The sequence below is a fragment of the Ochotona curzoniae genome, unplaced genomic scaffold (assembly GCF_017591425.1).
Source record: "Ochotona curzoniae isolate NIBS_2020 unplaced genomic scaffold, NIBS_Ocur_1.0 contig_4501, whole genome shotgun sequence".
Classification (NCBI taxonomy): Eukaryota; Metazoa; Chordata; class Mammalia; order Lagomorpha; family Ochotonidae; genus Ochotona; species Ochotona curzoniae.
In genome coordinates, this window is record NW_024466307.1 from 20,220,293 (window position 1) to 20,238,902 (window position 18,610).

General features: G+C 39.9%; 1 protein-coding gene across 3 annotated transcripts in view; it reads right to left on the minus strand.

Moving 5' to 3' along the window:
- FCHO2 (FCH and mu domain containing endocytic adaptor 2) overlaps positions 1-18,610 on the minus strand; it is a 103,144-nt gene that overhangs the window by 18,186 nt on the left and 66,348 nt on the right. For all 3 annotated transcript variants that reach the window (XM_040986179.1, XM_040986181.1, XM_040986180.1), the window contains 8 exons: positions 17,542-17,566; positions 12,696-12,753; positions 12,280-12,455; positions 10,579-10,590; positions 10,190-10,214; positions 7,298-7,340; positions 6,796-6,887; positions 2,639-2,742 (listed from right to left, as the gene is read on the minus strand). In XM_040986179.1, the coding sequence (XP_040842113.1) occupies positions 2,639-2,742; positions 6,796-6,887; positions 7,298-7,340; positions 10,190-10,214; positions 10,579-10,590; positions 12,280-12,455; positions 12,696-12,753; positions 17,542-17,566 (535 nt within the window). The remainder of the gene's footprint in view (positions 1-2,638; positions 2,743-6,795; positions 6,888-7,297; positions 7,341-10,189; positions 10,215-10,578; positions 10,591-12,279; positions 12,456-12,695; positions 12,754-17,541; positions 17,567-18,610) is intronic.

Consider the following 18,610-nt stretch of genomic DNA (forward strand, 5'->3'; position numbering starts at 1 on the left):
GTGGTTGGATGAGATCTGAACTTTTTAGCCTCATTTAATGCAAATGTTTTCCTCACTGAGCACTAGGAGGAGCTGCCCTTTGCGTTGGCTGTTTACAAATCTGTCCACATTCTGTCTTGAATTTCTCCATTCTGTGTTCTCAATGAGAAAGTGTACTTCATAAGAGGTTTGAGAAAATACGTCTTCTGTTCTTCAGATTTCCCAAATATACATACATACACGTGTGTGTAAGTACATAAAAATCAATATAAAAATATATAAATTACACATATCATGTATATATATATAAACAAAAACATGAAAAATGTAACTCCATTCATCTCTTTCCTTGGTGAATAATTTTTTTCCTTGTGAATTTTGAACCGCTTTCTTGAGCGATTCCACTTCTTAAAACATTAGGTTTATTTAACCGTTAAAAACAACCTATTACTGCTTCGCAAAGTATTAAACAAGCACATCACACACTCCAGTGGCTGGTGCACACTGGGCCCTGGATGAGAAAGCACCAGACACAGCTCAGTGCTAAGAGACATTTCCTTGGGTACCTGGGGCGCAGGAACAAAAGGGGAAGCAGACTTCTGTAAGCACTTACACTCTAAATCAACATACTTTTGTATGAATATACAATTAGTTAAATACCACAAAAATTAAGATTTTAAGGCACAAAGCAAAATTTAACTAACTTGAAATGATTTTTCCCAGAGAATAGCTTTTTGATAACTTGGTATCACAGAAAATGAGATAAAAATAATGGCAGCAAGGTGGCAGAAACACAGGTGTGCGCGCATACAAAGCAGCTGAGGATGGTGTGAGAGTGAGGTGAGCAGATACTCAATTCAATAGCTCATTCAAACCTCTGGGTCGGAGCAATTCTGGAAGTCAGCTATCGCAAGGTCATTTCTTCAACGTGGCTGAACTCCTGCAGTACATTTTGTTTTGTTTTGTTTTGTTTTTTTAAGGAAAGGAAAACAGTTTTCCTAAAACAACTTATTTTAGAATTCCACTAACCAGCAGCCACTAAACGAAATGTGGTTAGTCCAAAATGAGATATGCTATAAGCATAAAATACTGAGCAGACTTTTAAAGTTCACTGCTTCTACTTCCTGTTTTTAAGGCTCGTTAATTTGAAAGGCAGAGTAACAGAGATACCCTCTGTCTCCTGGTTCACTTCCCAAGTGGCCACAATTAGCAGGGCTGGGCTGCGTCAGGGACAGGCGGAAGCCAGGAGTGCCCAGAACTCAGGTGTGGCATGGCTCCAAGGACTTGGGCCATCTTCCAGGGTTTCCCCAGGCAAACTCAGCAGGGAGCTGGGTCAGAGGAAAGCAGCAAAGCTCCAACTGGTATTTTAACACGGCATACATCACAAGCAACAGCTTAACATGCGGCACTACAATGCCAGTCTCCCATTCCATTTCTTTATTGTGACTACACAAAAATATTTTGGTGACATATTACTTGTATTTCTCTTGGACAACACTGGTTTAAAACTGGTTGGTTCTTAAGAGTCAGCATACATCAAAATCACTCGGAGTGTTTACTAACACACGAGTGCCACCAGGCCTTTCTCCTAATTTCTGGTTTGTCTGGGATGGAGGCAGACTGTGTAGGCACGTTCCCAGGTGATGCTGGCGCTCACTGCTCTGGCATGGCACTAGAAACCACTGCTCTAGGACAATGAGGGGTTCTTACGGTGGGTGGGGAAGCTGTGGTTACAGACCCCTTTGCGCATGCTTCCTCTCCAGGGAAATGCTCAGAGTGACAATTTCAAATTCTTTGGTAAAAATAATATTCTCTCTTTTTAAAAAATTGTTTATTTTTATCGAAAGGCAGATTTACAGGCAGAGAAGGAGAGTCAGAGAGAGATCCTCCATGCACTGGTTCACTCCTCAAATGGCCATTGCTACAGGAGCTGGGTCTTTCTGAAGCTACAAGCGTGGAGCTCCTCCTGGGCCTCCCACATGGGTGCAGAAGCCCACAGTCCTTGGGTCATCTTTTGATGTTTTACAAGGCACCTTAGCAGGGAGCTGGAAGTGGAGCAGCCAAGACTTGAACCAGCGCCCATACTGGACACTGGCACATAGGCAGAGGGTTAGCCTTATACACAAAAGGCACTGGCCCCTGGCAAAATATTCTACGACTAAAACAATAAAGAACAAACACTCTGGAAACTACTGAAGGATTTATGATTCAGAAAGACATCCTTAAAATATTTTCAGGTGAAAAAACACATTATAACTATGTAAAGTAATTTTATTGAAAATTCTATACATACCATTCACAATAATTTCATTTAATCATTTGCACTCAATGTTATGACTGCTGTGCGCAGATCCACCCCCTTAAGTCTCACAGAATTACTGCAAAACTGCTTTGTTATGGTGAGAAAATGTGTACCCAATGGTATTTTCATTATGTGATAGCATTCTTGAGAAAGCTCCCTTTCCCTGGACAAAGTTTTGCAGTGAGGTAATGAAGGAAGACGAAAGAAGCAAACTGGTTGGCAAAACCTTTCTATACTTTGAGAAGTTAGAAAAATTCAGCCTTTCAACTACACAGAGGGGAATGCAGAAAAATATTACTTGTGTCTTAAATCTAAACAATTTCACAGCTAAAACAACAACAACATACGAGTACATACTATTTCATTGATCCCACTGAGTTTGCCTGAGGTGAGCTTTGGTCTGGAAGCAGGCCTTGGAGGTGGGACAATGGTGCCAACAGAAAGGGGAGTTGTGGGTCTGGCTGGAGGGGACAAAGAAAATTTGAAGACACTCATTAGTATACAGTACATTAATACAGCACCTTTCATGAAGACATTTATCATAAAGGAACCATTAGGATCCCCAGCTCATTTTTCAGGAACATCTTTTTTTATTACATTTGAATGTATAATACTGTTTCAAAGGCTCTGGGAATCGCCCAACCCCTCCCTGCACCCTCTCCCCATGGTGGATTTCTCCACCTAGTTGCAGTATTACAGTTCAAATCCAATCCTCATTCAACTACAAATAACAAGCTTGAAAAAAACAATCCAATTAGTCTTTCAACAAAGCTGACATACATTACAGTTAATTCTTTTTCTAATTATTTACACATACGAAAAGTGTAATCTAATAAATTATCCATAAAAACAGAATAATTTATGGCTAAATACTGATAGCTTATTAACAAATCTGTTGGGCAGTTTTGCAAGATCAAGCCTGACGTTGAACCTTTAGAACAATTAGCGATGTAATTCTAAATAAAACACTTACATGAATCAACTTTGCTAATTTGAGCTTTACGTTCAACCACATTCTGATAATTTCTGATAACTAAGAGCTTAAAAATATTATAGTAGTCTTCCAAGGAAATTTCCCTAAATCACTAATTTTGGTGGGTGTCAAATAATCTATAAACTTTTTCTAAATCTCTACCAAGTTAGCATTCATGTGGTTTTATTTATTTATTTGACAGAGAGGAAGTACAAGAGAGGGCTCCCATCTGCTGGCTCATGTCCCCAAGGGCTCAAGAGCTGGGACCGGACCAAGTGACCATCAGTCCGACCCCCACCTGCATCCACCATGTGGGTTTAGGGGCCTCTGTTTTTCTGAGGTACCAACATTTGCTGGAAGCTGGACTGCAAGTGGAGCAGCCAGGACTCAAAACCACCCACATGGGATGCCAGCAGCAGCTCTACCTGCTATGCCATAATACAAGCCACACATTCACAGTTCTCTCAAACTTTGCAAATGATAGATATCAGTATTCTCAATTAAAAATACTCAATCATTATAGAAATTACTGAATGAAATTCAAGTGTATAGCCTCAAAAAGTACAAATGCATCAGTATAGTAAAAGCAAAAGCAGAGAATAGAGGCATGTTTACATCATCTTTAAATAAATTAAAATGGGTTTCAAACCCCTTTGGTCCGCTTTAAAATATGGGCCATAACTCAACTGTGAAAAATATAATGGATGAGAAAATATGTCAGCAGGCCTAATACAAGACTGATTTGGCTAATGTTTCCTTCAAGCACTGGGATCCCACAGAAGCACTGGTTCCTGTCCTGGCTGTTCCACTTCCCATCCAGTTCCTTGCTGTGGCCTGGAAGGGCAGCAACGGATGGTCCAGAGTCTTGGAACCCTGCACTCATGGGAGGGGCCGAGACGAGACTCCTGGCTCCTGGTGCCCAGTTCCTGGTTTTAGATTGGCTCAGCTCCAACCACTGCAGTCACTTAGGGAGCGAGCCAGTGGATGGAAGATCTTTCTGCCTGTCCTCTCTATAAATGTGTTATTGCAGTAGAAATAAACTCTTTTAAAAAAAAGGAAGAAAAACACAGTCATCAAGTTGTCTAAATTTATGAATGTACAAATGGAATGTACAAATGGAATGTACAAATGTACAAATGAAAATCACATAAATGGGTCTACACATGTACACAGGAGAGAAATCACAGCTGAAGCCCATGGAGAAAAGAATGAAGGCATGAAAGGAAGGGGCAGGCAGGTGGCAAGAAGAGTCCCTAAGAAAAGGTAGCTACACAGAACTTTAAACAAGTGTCTGAGAGGTAGGGAATGCGTCATATGACATGCTAAAAGAGCAAGCACAGTCCAGTTGCTTGAGGACAACAGGGCCGGCCGGCAAGGAGCCTGCACAGCTCGTGGGGCTGTCGCTTCCTCCTGTGAACACCAGCTCGAAGGCTGCACTCCACACTCACAGGAACCTGAACTTCAACGTTCTGTTCATCACCAGTGACACTCCACTAAGCTGCACTCTTGATTGAAGCACGTGAGAGTTTGCCACAGCAGAAGCATTTACATCTGAGGCCTCCTCTCTGATCCACAGACCTGTCCACATGACACGTGGATCGGCTCAAACCATGCCTGGTACAGGTGAAATTCAGCTGCTTCAACAGTCGGAAATTTGCTTTTGGAGGAAGGCTGGTCTATAAATCAATGAATCTGTATTATATCTGCCTTATCAGTTTGGCACTACTTCTAGCGGCCTCTGGGGAATACTATAATTGTTTCTCTTTTTTTCTTAAGACCTACTTATTGGAAAAGCAAAGTTACAGAGGGAAGAAGAGACAGACAGATGGATGTTCCATCTGCTGGCTCACTCCCCCAATGGCTGCAATGGTGAGGGCCAGCCCTGATGAAGCCAGGAACTAGGAACTTCATCCAGAAGTTTGGGCCATCTTGTGCTGCCTTCCCAGGCACAGGAGCAGGAGATGGATGAGAAGCAGAGCAGTCGGGACTTGAACTGGTGCTCTGACCAGGTGGATCTGATGCATGATCCAGTGTCACAGGCAGCAGCCTAACCCAACGCGCTGGTCCTGTGTTCTGACTTTTGGTGTCAGTGGTGATGCAGTGCACTGTTAGAAACGTCTACTAGATGAAATGACCTCTGACAAAGTACAGAAAGGTGGGAGGACGAGGGCTCGTCTGTCTGTTCCCAAATATTACCTAGGTGAAACAGGAAACTCATGCAGGCACATTATATCCATCGAAACAAAAGCAGAGATTAACCTACGGCCCAACAGAAGGAAGGAGGAAAGGCAGCTTGGCTGGCTGCTTCTGTCACTTCTCAGGACCAGCACTGCAGTGGTCCCTGGGAGCAGCCATCAGCACACCAGCAGGCCGAAACATTGGGGCATTCCAGCGCATTTTCAGTTCTACAAGGCAAGCCTGGAGCTCACTGGAGTTACAGGGAATCTGCGCGTGGCACTTCTAGACCCACAATCTGGTCCACCTTTTCAATGAGTGGAAACGAAGGCTGCATTCTGTCAAGGCTGACAGTTTTGTTTTTTTTTTTAATCCTAAACTTAAGAAGCAGCAAGAAAAATGTAGGGTCAAAAATAAATCTACACAGGCAATAGTTCTCTTGTTTCAGTTGAAAGTCATTTTAATCACATGAAACAGAAAATTTTAACACAAGAACAAAAGCATTAACCCAAACTGTATTAACTGGGGAAAACACTGGCCTAAGAAACACAAAAATACATAGGAAAAACAAACTACCAAATTCTTACATAAAGCCACAGGCCTCTGTTTTCCCAGAGCAGCAAAGTGGCTGAGACAGTCAGTACAAGATCTAAAGGACTGAAGAAGGCAACAGACATGTTGCTGTGTGGGTGTGACACTCAACCACACTCCCAACCGCCCAGTGAAACGCTGGCAGAGGTCTGCTGGCCTGCAGTAGTTCAAACGCCCTCAAGCCAGGGCTGTACCAGGCTGAAGCCAGAGCCCAGAACTCCATCAGGGTCTCCACTGTGGGTGACAGACTCAAGTGAGTTTATTTTCCTATTTGAACAACCAAGAGTTTTATTAAACATGCATTTTTTATATTCACTCCCCCATTTCTGGCTAATGGCAAGTTTATATACTTAAGAGAAACAGCATATTCTGGATAAAACAACTGAGAAGTATTCATCAAGTCCTTTCATAAATTGCTTGGGAAGTGTTAAAGCCCTTCTGGAAAAGTGGTGTGGCAAGTGGAGCATCAATGGGTATATCCCACAAACTTCTACTGAATCTATATTATTATTAAAAGTATTGCACAAAATTGATTTCCATGGGTGTTCAAAATACCAAAAATTTAGATGCAACCTGAATGTAAATAAACTGGATACATTAATTCATATCAATGTATATGAACTGTGAGAACTGTTATTATTTGAGTAATAATGGAAAATACCTAGAAGTGTTGATTCTTAAAACCCGTGGTTTTTACTGATTAGCTGATCAGGTATTTAAGCCTGCCACGAGTTCTAACTCCTTAGTTAAAACACAGATACACATGTAGATTTACCTGACGATGATGAAGTCAGTGAAACTGAAGAAGACGGGTCGAGAGAAGGTCCAAACAGGGGGTCCCAAGCAAGTAAATCATTGGTCCCTTTCCTACCACGACATTCAAAAAATGAGGATTTTAACAAGAGTACACTTGTTTGTATAAAATGTAGTCACTTTATTTTATTTCACAGAAAGAGATCAAACACCTCAAAACATATGACTGAAAAACAGGTGCTCAGCCAATGCTCTATGTAAAGAAATCTGAGTACTAAACCACCACGTATGCCAAAATCCACTGAACCCACAGTGGCTGGGGGACCCCCATGGCAGCTGTAGACTAAGGGATTCTGCTATCGGCTCACTGATTGCAACAAATGGACTGCCATAAGGAGGGATCCTGATAGAAGATGGACCTGTTAAAAGCAAATGGAAACTGCTGTGCTCTTCACTGATGTGTAATATGAATTTACAACTGCTCTAAAAAATACTCATTTAAAAAAATTAAACATGGAACTTACTCATTGGGTGGAAGAGATGGCTTAGATTTCGTTAATTCCTCACCTAATAAAAACATTAAAATATTATGAAATTCATGATCTAAGAATTAACACACTACAGTGAAAAGAAACTGCATACAATATCCCAACTATGCTGAGCAAATTTTTAAATGTTAGAACTGATAAGTAGAAGTGGTTATGAAGACAAATAAGCTTTTCACATGTTTTCCATCACATACATTAATGTATCACACCATTCTGTCAAGTCTTGATTTTTTCTAACTTTTTTGGCAAGAAAATCCTTGAGTTAATGAAACCTCAGCATGCTTCAAAATAAAATTGCTGTTTAGGAGAGAAAAAAACTGAGCTACAACTTTGGAAAGACTTAACAAGAAATGTTTAAATGCATAAATTTTAATAAAAATTTAACTGAAATAATTTTTCAAGTTATAAGAATATTATTAGTGATTATGACATTGGCCAATATTAGTTATTTGTTCTTGAAGTTCTATTTTGAACAAATATTTGTTTGAAGAGTTATAGTGAAGGTGAGACAAAAGAGAGAAAAAGATTTTCCATCCACTGGTTCACTCCCCAAATGGTTACAAAGGCTGGGGCTTCACCAGTCTGAAGCCAGAAACCAGGAGCCAGGAGCCACGGACTTCTTCCAGGTCTCCCGTGTGCGTGGCAGGGGCCCATGCACTTGGGCCATCTTCTGCTGCTATCCTACGCCATTAGCAGCAGACGAGCTCGGAAGTGGAGCAGCTAGGACTCAAACCCATTTCACAATGCTGTTGTCACAGGCAGCAGCTTTACCTACTATGCCATAAAGCTGGCCCCCAAATTTGAACAACTTCAGATTTATTTACTTACTTAGAGACAGGGAGAAAGAGATCTTCATCTGTTGGGTTAGCCCCAAATTGCTGTGACAACTAGGGCTGGGCCAGGCTGAAGTCAGAAGCCACACGAGTGGCAGAGACCCAAGGTCCTGAGGCATTAAGCACTGCTTTCCCAGGTACACTGGCAGGAAGCTGGATCAAAAGCTGAGCAGCCAGGACCAGCACTCTGATGTGGTTTGCCAGTGACACAAGCAGCTCTTCATCCACTGTGCCATAATGTCAGCCTCCCCAAATCACAATTTTTATATCAACCTAGGGCAAGAGTCTCTTTAATGGGAATTGTCCTGCTACCTTCTGTATTTCTATGTGACTCAGTTCATAAACAAGTAGCTAAAGGGGGAATGGCATCAGTAACACAGAAAGTGTTCATGTATAAGCATTTTTCCCTGCAAGCAATAGCTGGCAATTGCGAAGTACACAAGCGGGGCAACAAGGGGAGCATCAGTCTCCTCCACGCTTCCCACAATGCCATCGTTCCACTCTCCCGTTCTGCTCAGTTCAGGTGTGTTCTGCCTCAGGATACTTACTGTGCTGCTCTGCCTTCTTGCAGTTAGTATGTGCTCATCTCTGTAGCTCCTCATTTTCCTTCAACCTCAATCATCAACTGACCGACATTTCTTGTTTTCTAAGTATTTTTTTTTTTTAAGGTTTGCTGATTCATTTTTACTTATTTACATGGCAGAACGGCAGAGTGACAGGAGGCAGAATCAATCTGTGAGCCAGGCAGGGCAGGGCCAGACTGCAGTCAGGAGCCAGGAACTCCATCCGCAGCTCCCACATACACAGCAGATCATCATCTGCTTGTCTCTCAGGCTATTAGCAGGAAGCTGGGTTGGAAGTGGAGGGAGGACTGGATCCCAAGCATCTGACAGGGGATGGAGGTATTCGAACTTGTAGTTTAATCACCACGCAACAATGCCTGGCCAACATTCTTTTTCTAAAGGTAAAAATCCTGTGGGCCTGGCATGATGGTTCAATCGATAACTCCTTACTTTGTCAAGTGTTAGGATCCCATACGGGTGCCAGTTTGTGCCCCAGCTGTTCCACGTCCCTTCCTGTTCCCTGCCTGTGTTTTGGGAAAGCAGTCGAGGACGGTCCAAAGCCTTGGGACCCTGTACCCATGTGGGAGACCTGAAAGAAGTTCCTGGCTTCTGGCTTTGGATCGGCTCAGCTCCCGCCGTCGTGGCCATCTTGGGGAGTGAAACAATGGATGCAAGCTCTTTCTGTCTGTGTTTCTTTTTCTCTGTAAATCTGATCTGCATTTTCAATCATTTTAAACAATCAAACAAACAAAAGTAGCAAACAAAAACCTAGGGCTGGTATTGTAGCAAAGCAAGCAAAGCCACTATTGGCAACACCGGATTCCTACATGGAGAACCAGTGGGACAGAAGATCTCTTTTTTTCTATGTAACTCTATGAAATAAATAAATATATACTTGAAAAAAAAATAAAATGCTTACCCTTGAGTATGATGAATCAGTCTTTCTAACTATACTAGAATTTTCATTGGGACTGATAATAGTTTTGGTTGAGCATGCTGCTCACAAATTACATCACTTTCTTTCCAGTGGCTACCTCAACTCTTTCCTAAAACCCTGTAATGCTCAACATTTGAATCTGAGAAGAGGCTAACACCCTAAAAAACTTTCAGGATAATTAAGTTAATGTATTCAAAACCATATAACAGTCATTGTCACTGTGCTGTGACTTAAAAAGCGGTCAGGTAGCTTCTCATCCCATCAACACGCCTGTGACTCAGCAGAGAGCAGGCCAGTTCAACAGCCCAGCACTCCAAGGCAGAAGCTACCCTAGAGCTCTGCTCATTTCTGAGCACTGCTGTAGCCATGAGTCAGAATTTAAGACATGCCTCTTAGTGTCTCAGTTTTCTCTTGAAAGCAAGGACCCTCCTGGTTAGCCGTTCAGGCGAGTGAGGGGAAATCATTTATTTCTCTGGGCAACAAAATGAACAACTGTCAGAGAAGTTCTAATGGAATAGAATCAAATGTGACTTACTAGATGAATTCCGATTCATCTGGACCTAAAACAGAAATATAAAAATGAAGTATCAAGAAATAATTTCATTTGGTAATGACATATTTGGTAAAATGCCAATGACAAGAACCTAATTTTAAGCTGTTTTTAGTGTATCTGCTCAGCTGTGAATTACACACATACATAAATATGCACAGAAAAAAATTTTGCAGTAGTTTTTAATAGCAAAAAAAAGTATGTGTTTTTAACACCCAATTAAACATTTTCTAAATGCTAGAATGCTAATATCTAAATAAGATACTTGGTAACCTAAGAGATTTAACAGAGATATTCTGAAAATCAAGGTTCAAACAATAAAATGAAATTTTTTTAAGTCAACAGACAAAAAGAAACCAAAATCTTGAACTTACTGGACTGTGTCTCTGGTAGTACATGTAAGGGAAAAGAAGACATAATATTCAATGTCAATTTGTGTTTCAAATATAATATGCATATTTCCCTGCTCTTAAAATCTGTCTGCTTCTGAATTATGCCACAAATACATCCTAAAGCACAGGTACTATCAGGAAGAAGACAGTTTTTTAAAGTAACAAATTGAGCAATAAAGCTGCTATGAAGATATCGTTTACAATCTAATTTCAACCATCGAGATTTCTTTTTCATTTTCCTAAGTATAAAATTAATACATGTTCATGGTTTTAAAAATAAATAGAAGAGCACAAAAGAGAAAATGTAAAGCAGTCACGATCTTACTTAGCAAGAACGATGGTTAAGGGGTGTGTGTGTATGTGTGTATCCGCAACAGCCAGGGTTGGACAAAGATGTGTGTGTGTGTGTGTGTGTGTGTGTGTGTGTGTGTGTGTATCCGCAACAGCCAGGGTTGGACAAAGATGTGTGTGTGTGTGTGTGTGTGTGTGTGTGTGTGTGTGTGTGTGTATCCGCAACAGCCAGGGTTGGACAAGGTGTGTGTGTGTGTGTGTGTGTCCGCAACAGCCAGGGTTAGACAAAGGTGTGTGTGTGTGTCTGTCTGCAACAGCCAGGGTTAGACAAAGGTATGTGTGTGTGTGTCCCCGCAACAGTCAGGGTTGGACACATCCGAGGCCCAGGGGCAGATACACAAGCCAGTCTTCTGCACGGATGGCAGAGACTCAGTTATCTGACTATCACCTGCTGCCTTATTGGGAACCAGTGCTGGGACTCCCAGGCATTCTGATGTGAGATACAGGTGTCTCAACCAATGAGGTTAACGTTCATTTCTATACAGATATTTAAATAGCTGTTATGTTCTTATGAGATAAAAATTCTCAAAAGTTTATAATCACTAACATCGTACATACACCATATTTTAAGCAACTCTTTAACATTAATAGTAAAGGCACAATAAAATCTCACTTCAGAAATATTTTATGATGGGAAAAAAACAGCCCTAGGATGAAAGGCTGACATATTATGACTGGGAGAACAACTTTTCTTTTTCCTACGAAATATACAGACTAAATAAACAGATAACAATTTGAACTGGTGACCATCTTTATGCTTCCTTTGCAAGAACAGATCTTACATCAATTACTACAATAAGTTATAGATGAACTTGTCATTCTAAAACATGCTTTCTTTCCCATAGTGCAGCATTTCTGGAGCTAGAATATGAAAACATCAATGGAATTATTACGGTAATGCTTTGTCTTTCCCTCAAAAGTAAATACTTAGTGAAAGATAAAAATGTAAAACTTCATCATCAGGTTCATTTTTAATTTAATGAATTTCCTTTTATTTAACATGTAGAAAGTGATAGAAGAAAAACTTTAAAATTACGTGAGAAAAAGATTATAAAGAGATTATAAAGTTCTCTGAGACACACAGCACTGTGTATTATAAAGTATCAACCGACAAAAATGATGACATTTCTATATTTGCACTTTCATATAAACCACTTCCAAAAGGAAGCAAAACTACATTAAGTTCAAGTTGGTACAGAAAGCACAAACTAACTACTTTCTCATTCAACAGGCTAAACTACTTCGTAGCAAGTTGCTGTTCCTAAACCGACCCAGATGCAGGCAGGCTGGTGAGAGCCACCGAGGCACAGGGGTCAGTGGGCTCCTACTTACAGACACGGCGGGGGACAGCGCTATGTTCCCGATGGACACCTTCAGCTCGTCCAGGGAGGCCATCGTGTGGTGCGAGTTGCCAGCATGCACAGGCTTGATCTCTATCCGATACTTCTTTGGTTCTTCATCTTCTGAGTCAGAATCACTCGACGAGTAGAAATGGTTCTCTTTGGTATGTGAGTTTCCGTTAAGGAATTCAGTTCTTGAATTACCTTAAGCCATAAGCAGCTTTCCACACATTTATAAAGAGGGGTAAAATCTTTACAAATAAGATAGACTTTAACAGAAAACTAAAACAAGCCAAATGAAGAAAAAGGAGCCATGTTAAGATTATAACCCGAAGAAGCTTTAAGAGATACACTATTGCGGTGTCTGCTGACGTAATTCATAAGAACATCCAAACGAAGAAAGGATATCATTTTGATTTGCTTCTGGTTTAATACTATAGCCTTCTTCATCCACATCAGGAATATTCTATGGGGGAAAAAAAGAACTAATGTAATAACAGCTCCAACATACAAACTCAGTAAAGATTAACAAGACTGCCTTATCTACTCCTGAGGAACTAAACAATTTACCCAATTTCAGCAAAGTTAATCAAATTAACAATGCTTTGAGAAAAGTACGAGTTTAATGCTAATCAGCTTGTGATCAGGAAGGTCCTTCAGAGTCAAGGCCAGAAACTGTCAAGGTGAACATCAAGGTTTCTGTTAGGAATCAGTTGAAGTAAATGATGCTTAACAAGCACTCTCCTGCTAAGTACTCTCCATGTTATTAAAAGCCCTAGAAATAGGACTGACTCACTTGAAAACTATAAATAAAAATGAAATTCTAAAAAAGGCTTAAATAATCCGAAAAAAAGAACAGGAAAAACAAAAGAAACAGGGAAATAAACAGAAAACAAAAGTTAAAAAGGCAAATTTGAACCCTGAGATCAATAAATATAAACTGTTCAAATATATAAATTAAAGGGGCCAGTGCCATGGTGCAGTACATTAAGCCTCCACCTACAGTGCTGACATCCCATGTGGGCTTCAGCTCAAGTCCAAGCTGTACCAGTTCTGATCCAGTGCCCAGCTAACGTGCCTGGAAAAGCAGCAAGAGATGGCCCAAGTGTTTGGGTCCTTGCACCCATATGGGACACCAGAAGTTCCTGGCTCCTAGCTTCACACCACACCAGCTCCTGCCATGGCAGTCATTTGAGGAGTGAGCCAGCGGACAGAAGCTCGCTCTCCTGTCTCTCCTTTCTCAGTGAACCATCCTTTCAAATAAAAACAAATCTTAAGGACATATGTTATATATATATAAATGTGTGTGTGTGTGTGTTTAAAAGCAGAGATTGGGAGCACAGATTTTAAAAAACAAGGTCCAACCATATAATGACCGCAATATATTTTCTTAATACATTGACATTGGTAGATTGAAAGAAAAAAGATGGAAATATTATGCCATGCTAACACTCATCATGTGTTGTTTCTTTCTTCTTTTTTTGTTTAATTTGAAGGGCAGAGTTCATGGAGACAGAAGGATAGACACAGAGAATGTGTTCTAAGAGCTGGTTTCTCCCAAATGGCTGAAATGGCCAAAGCTGAATTATCTGAAGTTGGGAGCCAGGAGCTATTCTGGGTCTCCTATCTGGGTTCAGAGTCCCGAGGACTTTGGGCATCCTCTGCTGCTTTCCCAGGCCATAACAGAGAGCTGGATGGGAAGTGCAGCAGCCAGAACACGAACGATACTGGAGCTTCTGTGGCAGCTCCAACAATAAACATTTTTAAAAGCCAAAGGCAATGTGGGGGGAAAAAAAAAAGGCAAGGTGGCTGACTTAATATTAAATAGATTTCAGAAGAAATATTTCCAGGACCATAGGGACACTATGTCTGCACTAAAAACATGCCAATAATTGCCCATAATAGCTTTGTTTCAATAGTCAGAAACTGGAACCATAAATGTCCTATCATAGGTGAATGATTGAACAAACTTTATTACCTCTGCAATACAAAATAGTACTCAGCAATACAGAAAATGAACTGTTTATATCAAAACAAGCTACATCAACCTGTAGGGAATTATGCTGAGTGAAAAGTTAAACTCAAAGGGGGGAGGGTGTCTTCTATATGGATTCTGTTCATACAACATGGCTTGCAGAAACAAGTTAGAGAAATGGAGAAGGTGTTAGTTTCCTGAGGTTAAGGAGGAGGTGAGAAAGGAAGAGAAATGGCTATGGAAGGGCAGACAACATGAGGGACTTGTGTGGTCTTGGAAACACTGTGTTTTGGCTGAATTAGGATCAAATCCTAGTTGTGGTACCATACTGAAATTCACAAGATATTAATGCCAGGACAGAGGTACCTAGTACCACAGTAGGTTATCTGCCTATATCCCTGTAGACCTCTTCAACCATTCCATTCAGGTCTCCATACTGGGGCCCACACTGCTGCAGCAAAGTATTAGGTCAAACACATGCAGCAGAACAGGCAGCTCCATTCACTGATATTACGGGTGGTTGTATAGGAAAAATTATGCGGAGGGGGTTGTTGCCGGGTAGCATTGTGGCTTACGATGGTAGCACCCCATATTGGAGTGTTGAAACTGAAACACCCCTTCCAATGTAGTTTTCACCCACAGAGCAGTCCTGGATGGAGGACCAGCCTGCCCCAGGCCTGGCTGCTATAGCCATTTCAGAAGTAAGCAGAGAGAGGATCTCCCTCCCTCGTTCTGTGGCCGCGAGCACTTCAAGCAACTAAATGAACACATAAATCCTGAGAGAGAGAGAGAGGCAGCCCAGGGAGAGAGGAAGGAAGGAAGGCAAAGTACACCAGATCAAGTCAACAGTTAAAGGAATAGTCTTTGGTATGGTACAATGACCAAAATGAGAAAGAATTCACATTTTCTTGGTCAACTGTCAAAAAACTCAAGCCTTAGAACTCTTAAAAATTATATAAAAAACAATGAACAGGAAACCAACAATATCCCCACCAAAATAGCCTACTGATGTCTTTTAAAGTAATTATTAAAATGAACAGACCATAAATAAATAGCTATAGACCATCAATAAAAGCAAAGAACAAATACAGCCGCCATTCCCGCCAACCACCACTGCCATCTTCCTAACTACACTTGTAACTCATTCTTAAAACAAAAATGCATACTTAATTTTACTTTTTAAATTTAAGCACTTAAAAGATATCACATGGCTTTTATTTAGTAAGCTCCTTCCAAATGAGCACACACAGACCAGCCTCATTCTTTATAGCATCTGACCATCAGCTCAACAAGGGGAAGTTCAATACTTATTTGGTGGGCGCTTTGAGTTTCTAGTTTTCTGCTAATACCAACAATGTTGAAATAAACATTTATTTCTCCTTTACCTTCTATAAATGCATAAATCTTGATCGGGTGTGTACGCACATGCATGAGTGTGTGTTCACAAATATAATATGCATCAAATATTGTGACTACAGCCATAATAGTAAAATCTTGGCAGGAAGAACACAAGATTGACATGAAAATGCCAAATTATCACAAGACAGATGTTACCAATTTAAATTCCTACCAACAATATGAGTGCATCAAAACTTCTGCCAATGTGCCTGATTTCATATTATGCCTTTTTCCAATATACTCACTTATCTGTTGTACTCACTTATATAAAAACTTTATGTGAAAATAATCAATCCTATGCCACAGCATTCAAATACGTTCTGCCACTTTGGCGATTTAAGCTGCTTTACAGTATATTATTTCCAATTATCTTAGATCTTTAGCTTCTTTGGTCAAATTTATGAATCATTTCTTATATGGCATTAGAATACTGACTACCTTCAAAACTGGATAGTATTAATTATATAGAAAAGGAGCAGTTAGCAACCCAGAAAATTGAGTTTTATCCATGGCTGCCATCATGGAATAAATGCTATAAAAATTAATTCAAAAATGAAATACATGATGAGTATTACTGGAACTGCCAAACATCAGGTGAGCTTTTCTTTAACTGTTAGCCAAGGGTATCAAACAAGCAAAGGCTGGAGCAAATGTCTAACTCTAAAACCATCATGATGATTTTACCCCAGAGTGCATTACAAGTCTACTTGTTAATTTACATAAAATTAACTTTTTACTTCAATGTTGAGATACAAAATAAAAACACTAGATTTATGTAAAGTAACGTAAAACACAATCATTTCAGACCCTTTTCATGTATTTATTTGGCACACCATTATGCCACGAAAGCTCACAGTGCTTCAGGGCCTCACATGCACCTGTGAGTTCCTCAACTTTTAAATACTTTACCAAAAAAAAAAAAAAAAGAATGTGGATGAAACTCACGCCGTGTCACTACCGAGCCCCTCAAGAGAAGAGGCTCTAAGCCTCATTGCATACATACATACGTGGGCCCACTCTCTTCAATTTCTTTAGTACTGATTTACTTATGCTTAAGAAATAACACCAGCATCTTATATTTTCACAGAATAGTTTAAGACTTAAAATTAACGTGTTTCTATCAAAACACGTAAAACACACTGCAACTGAAAATATGACAGATTTCTTGATTATATAAATTATCAAATATTTACAGAAAACTAAAAAAGCAAAACAAAAAAATGTTTCAAGGCCAAAAGAAGCAACAGCTAACCAAGCAGCAGCAATCAGCAAAGAAGGCGCACTGTGACTGAGACGCGACCAGTGGCTAATTCCCAAAGCCCTGCAAGGCACTGCTTGGTGACCCTACACCCCCACTGTGACACAGGGGGTGCCCCTTGATGTCCGCTTCAATCACATACGAGGAAACACACTTAACCAAGACATACGAGCAAACCTTCTTCAAAACAAGGCGAAAGCACAAGGAGGCCTCAAGCTCCTTGTGTCACTTCTAAGATGCTAATCTGACAGGCATGCATGAACAAATAAAGCTGTGTTTAAATAGAGCTTTAAGAATAAATGAGGGGGAACACAATATTTAAAAATAAAATATACGTATTTTTATCTGATAAGATAAAGCAATACGATATGGCGCCACTCCAGCTTTAAAAGTAAAACATTTGCTTCTCTAAAGTAGCCAGAAATGGTTTCTACTTAATAGGAAGCCATTCAGTTACATAATGTCAAAGGCGCACCTGTAAAATAATTTAGCCAGAAAATTTACAAGAACACAGTTAGCATTTTTCTTTGAAAGCTAGAGAAACAATTCAAATCAAATATGCTAGGATTTTCCTAATAAAAATACACTCATTTAAACTTTATATCAAAGTTAAATCTACTTACAAGTGAATCTGCATCAGGACACTCCCTATAAAAACAAACAAAATATGAGAAATATTCAAATACTGGAACAACCTGCTAATGTACTATTTTTTAAAAATCTGCCTCCGTATTTAAATGTTTCTTTTATGTAAGCTCTACATATATATTTAGAGAAATCAAATCACAAAGATTAAAATGCATAGCATTATTTTAAAATTTGAAATAAGACATTTCTGTATCTATACGACTCGCCAAAATGGATAGCTTAAAGTATTCTAGAAGCTACTTTCAAATGTGTTTCTTTTCTGTGAATATATTCATCTCCACATATCAAGAAAACTGTCAGTATTAGGTTTTCAAAGGCTTGGCTTTTAAAAAAGTCTATATTAAATGACAAGTAGTCTAAAACTAAATAGTGGCTAAACACTTATGTCTTACTAAACAAACTTTTTAAAATAAAAGAAAATTAACACTGTACTTAACTAAATTCCTCCAAATAACACTAAGAGAACAGACTTTCCATTGGAGTAACCGAGTCTCACCACTGAATGGAAGGTTTTGGTCTATTGCTCCCTGTTTCCACAACTCTGTGTTTTCAAATAAATAAATCTTAAAAAAAAAAACAATAATAAAATAAAGTAACAACTATTATTTTAAGCCTATAACATAAAAGATACACATATTTAAAATTCAGGACACTATGGTCATGATGTTGTTGGGCGTGTGCATATTTTAACCTCTACTCCAGATCCCTGTTTCACACAAAGTTCACATGTCTATGCAGGCATGGCAGCACAGCACGCTAAGCCTTCACCTGCAACACCAGCATTCCATTTGGGCACCGGTTTGAGTCCTGGCTGTTCCACTTATAATCCAGCTCCCTGCATATGGCTCAGGTCCTTGGACCCCTGAATGGACATGGGAGACAAGGCTCCTGATTTTGGAAAGGCTTAGCTCCAGCCACTGCAGCCATTTGAGGAGTGAACCAATGTTTGAAAAAACTCTGTCCATCTCCTCCTTCTCTGTAAATTTGCCTTTCAAATTACAAATAAGTAGATCTTCAGAAAAATAAAACAGATTTTTAACTTGC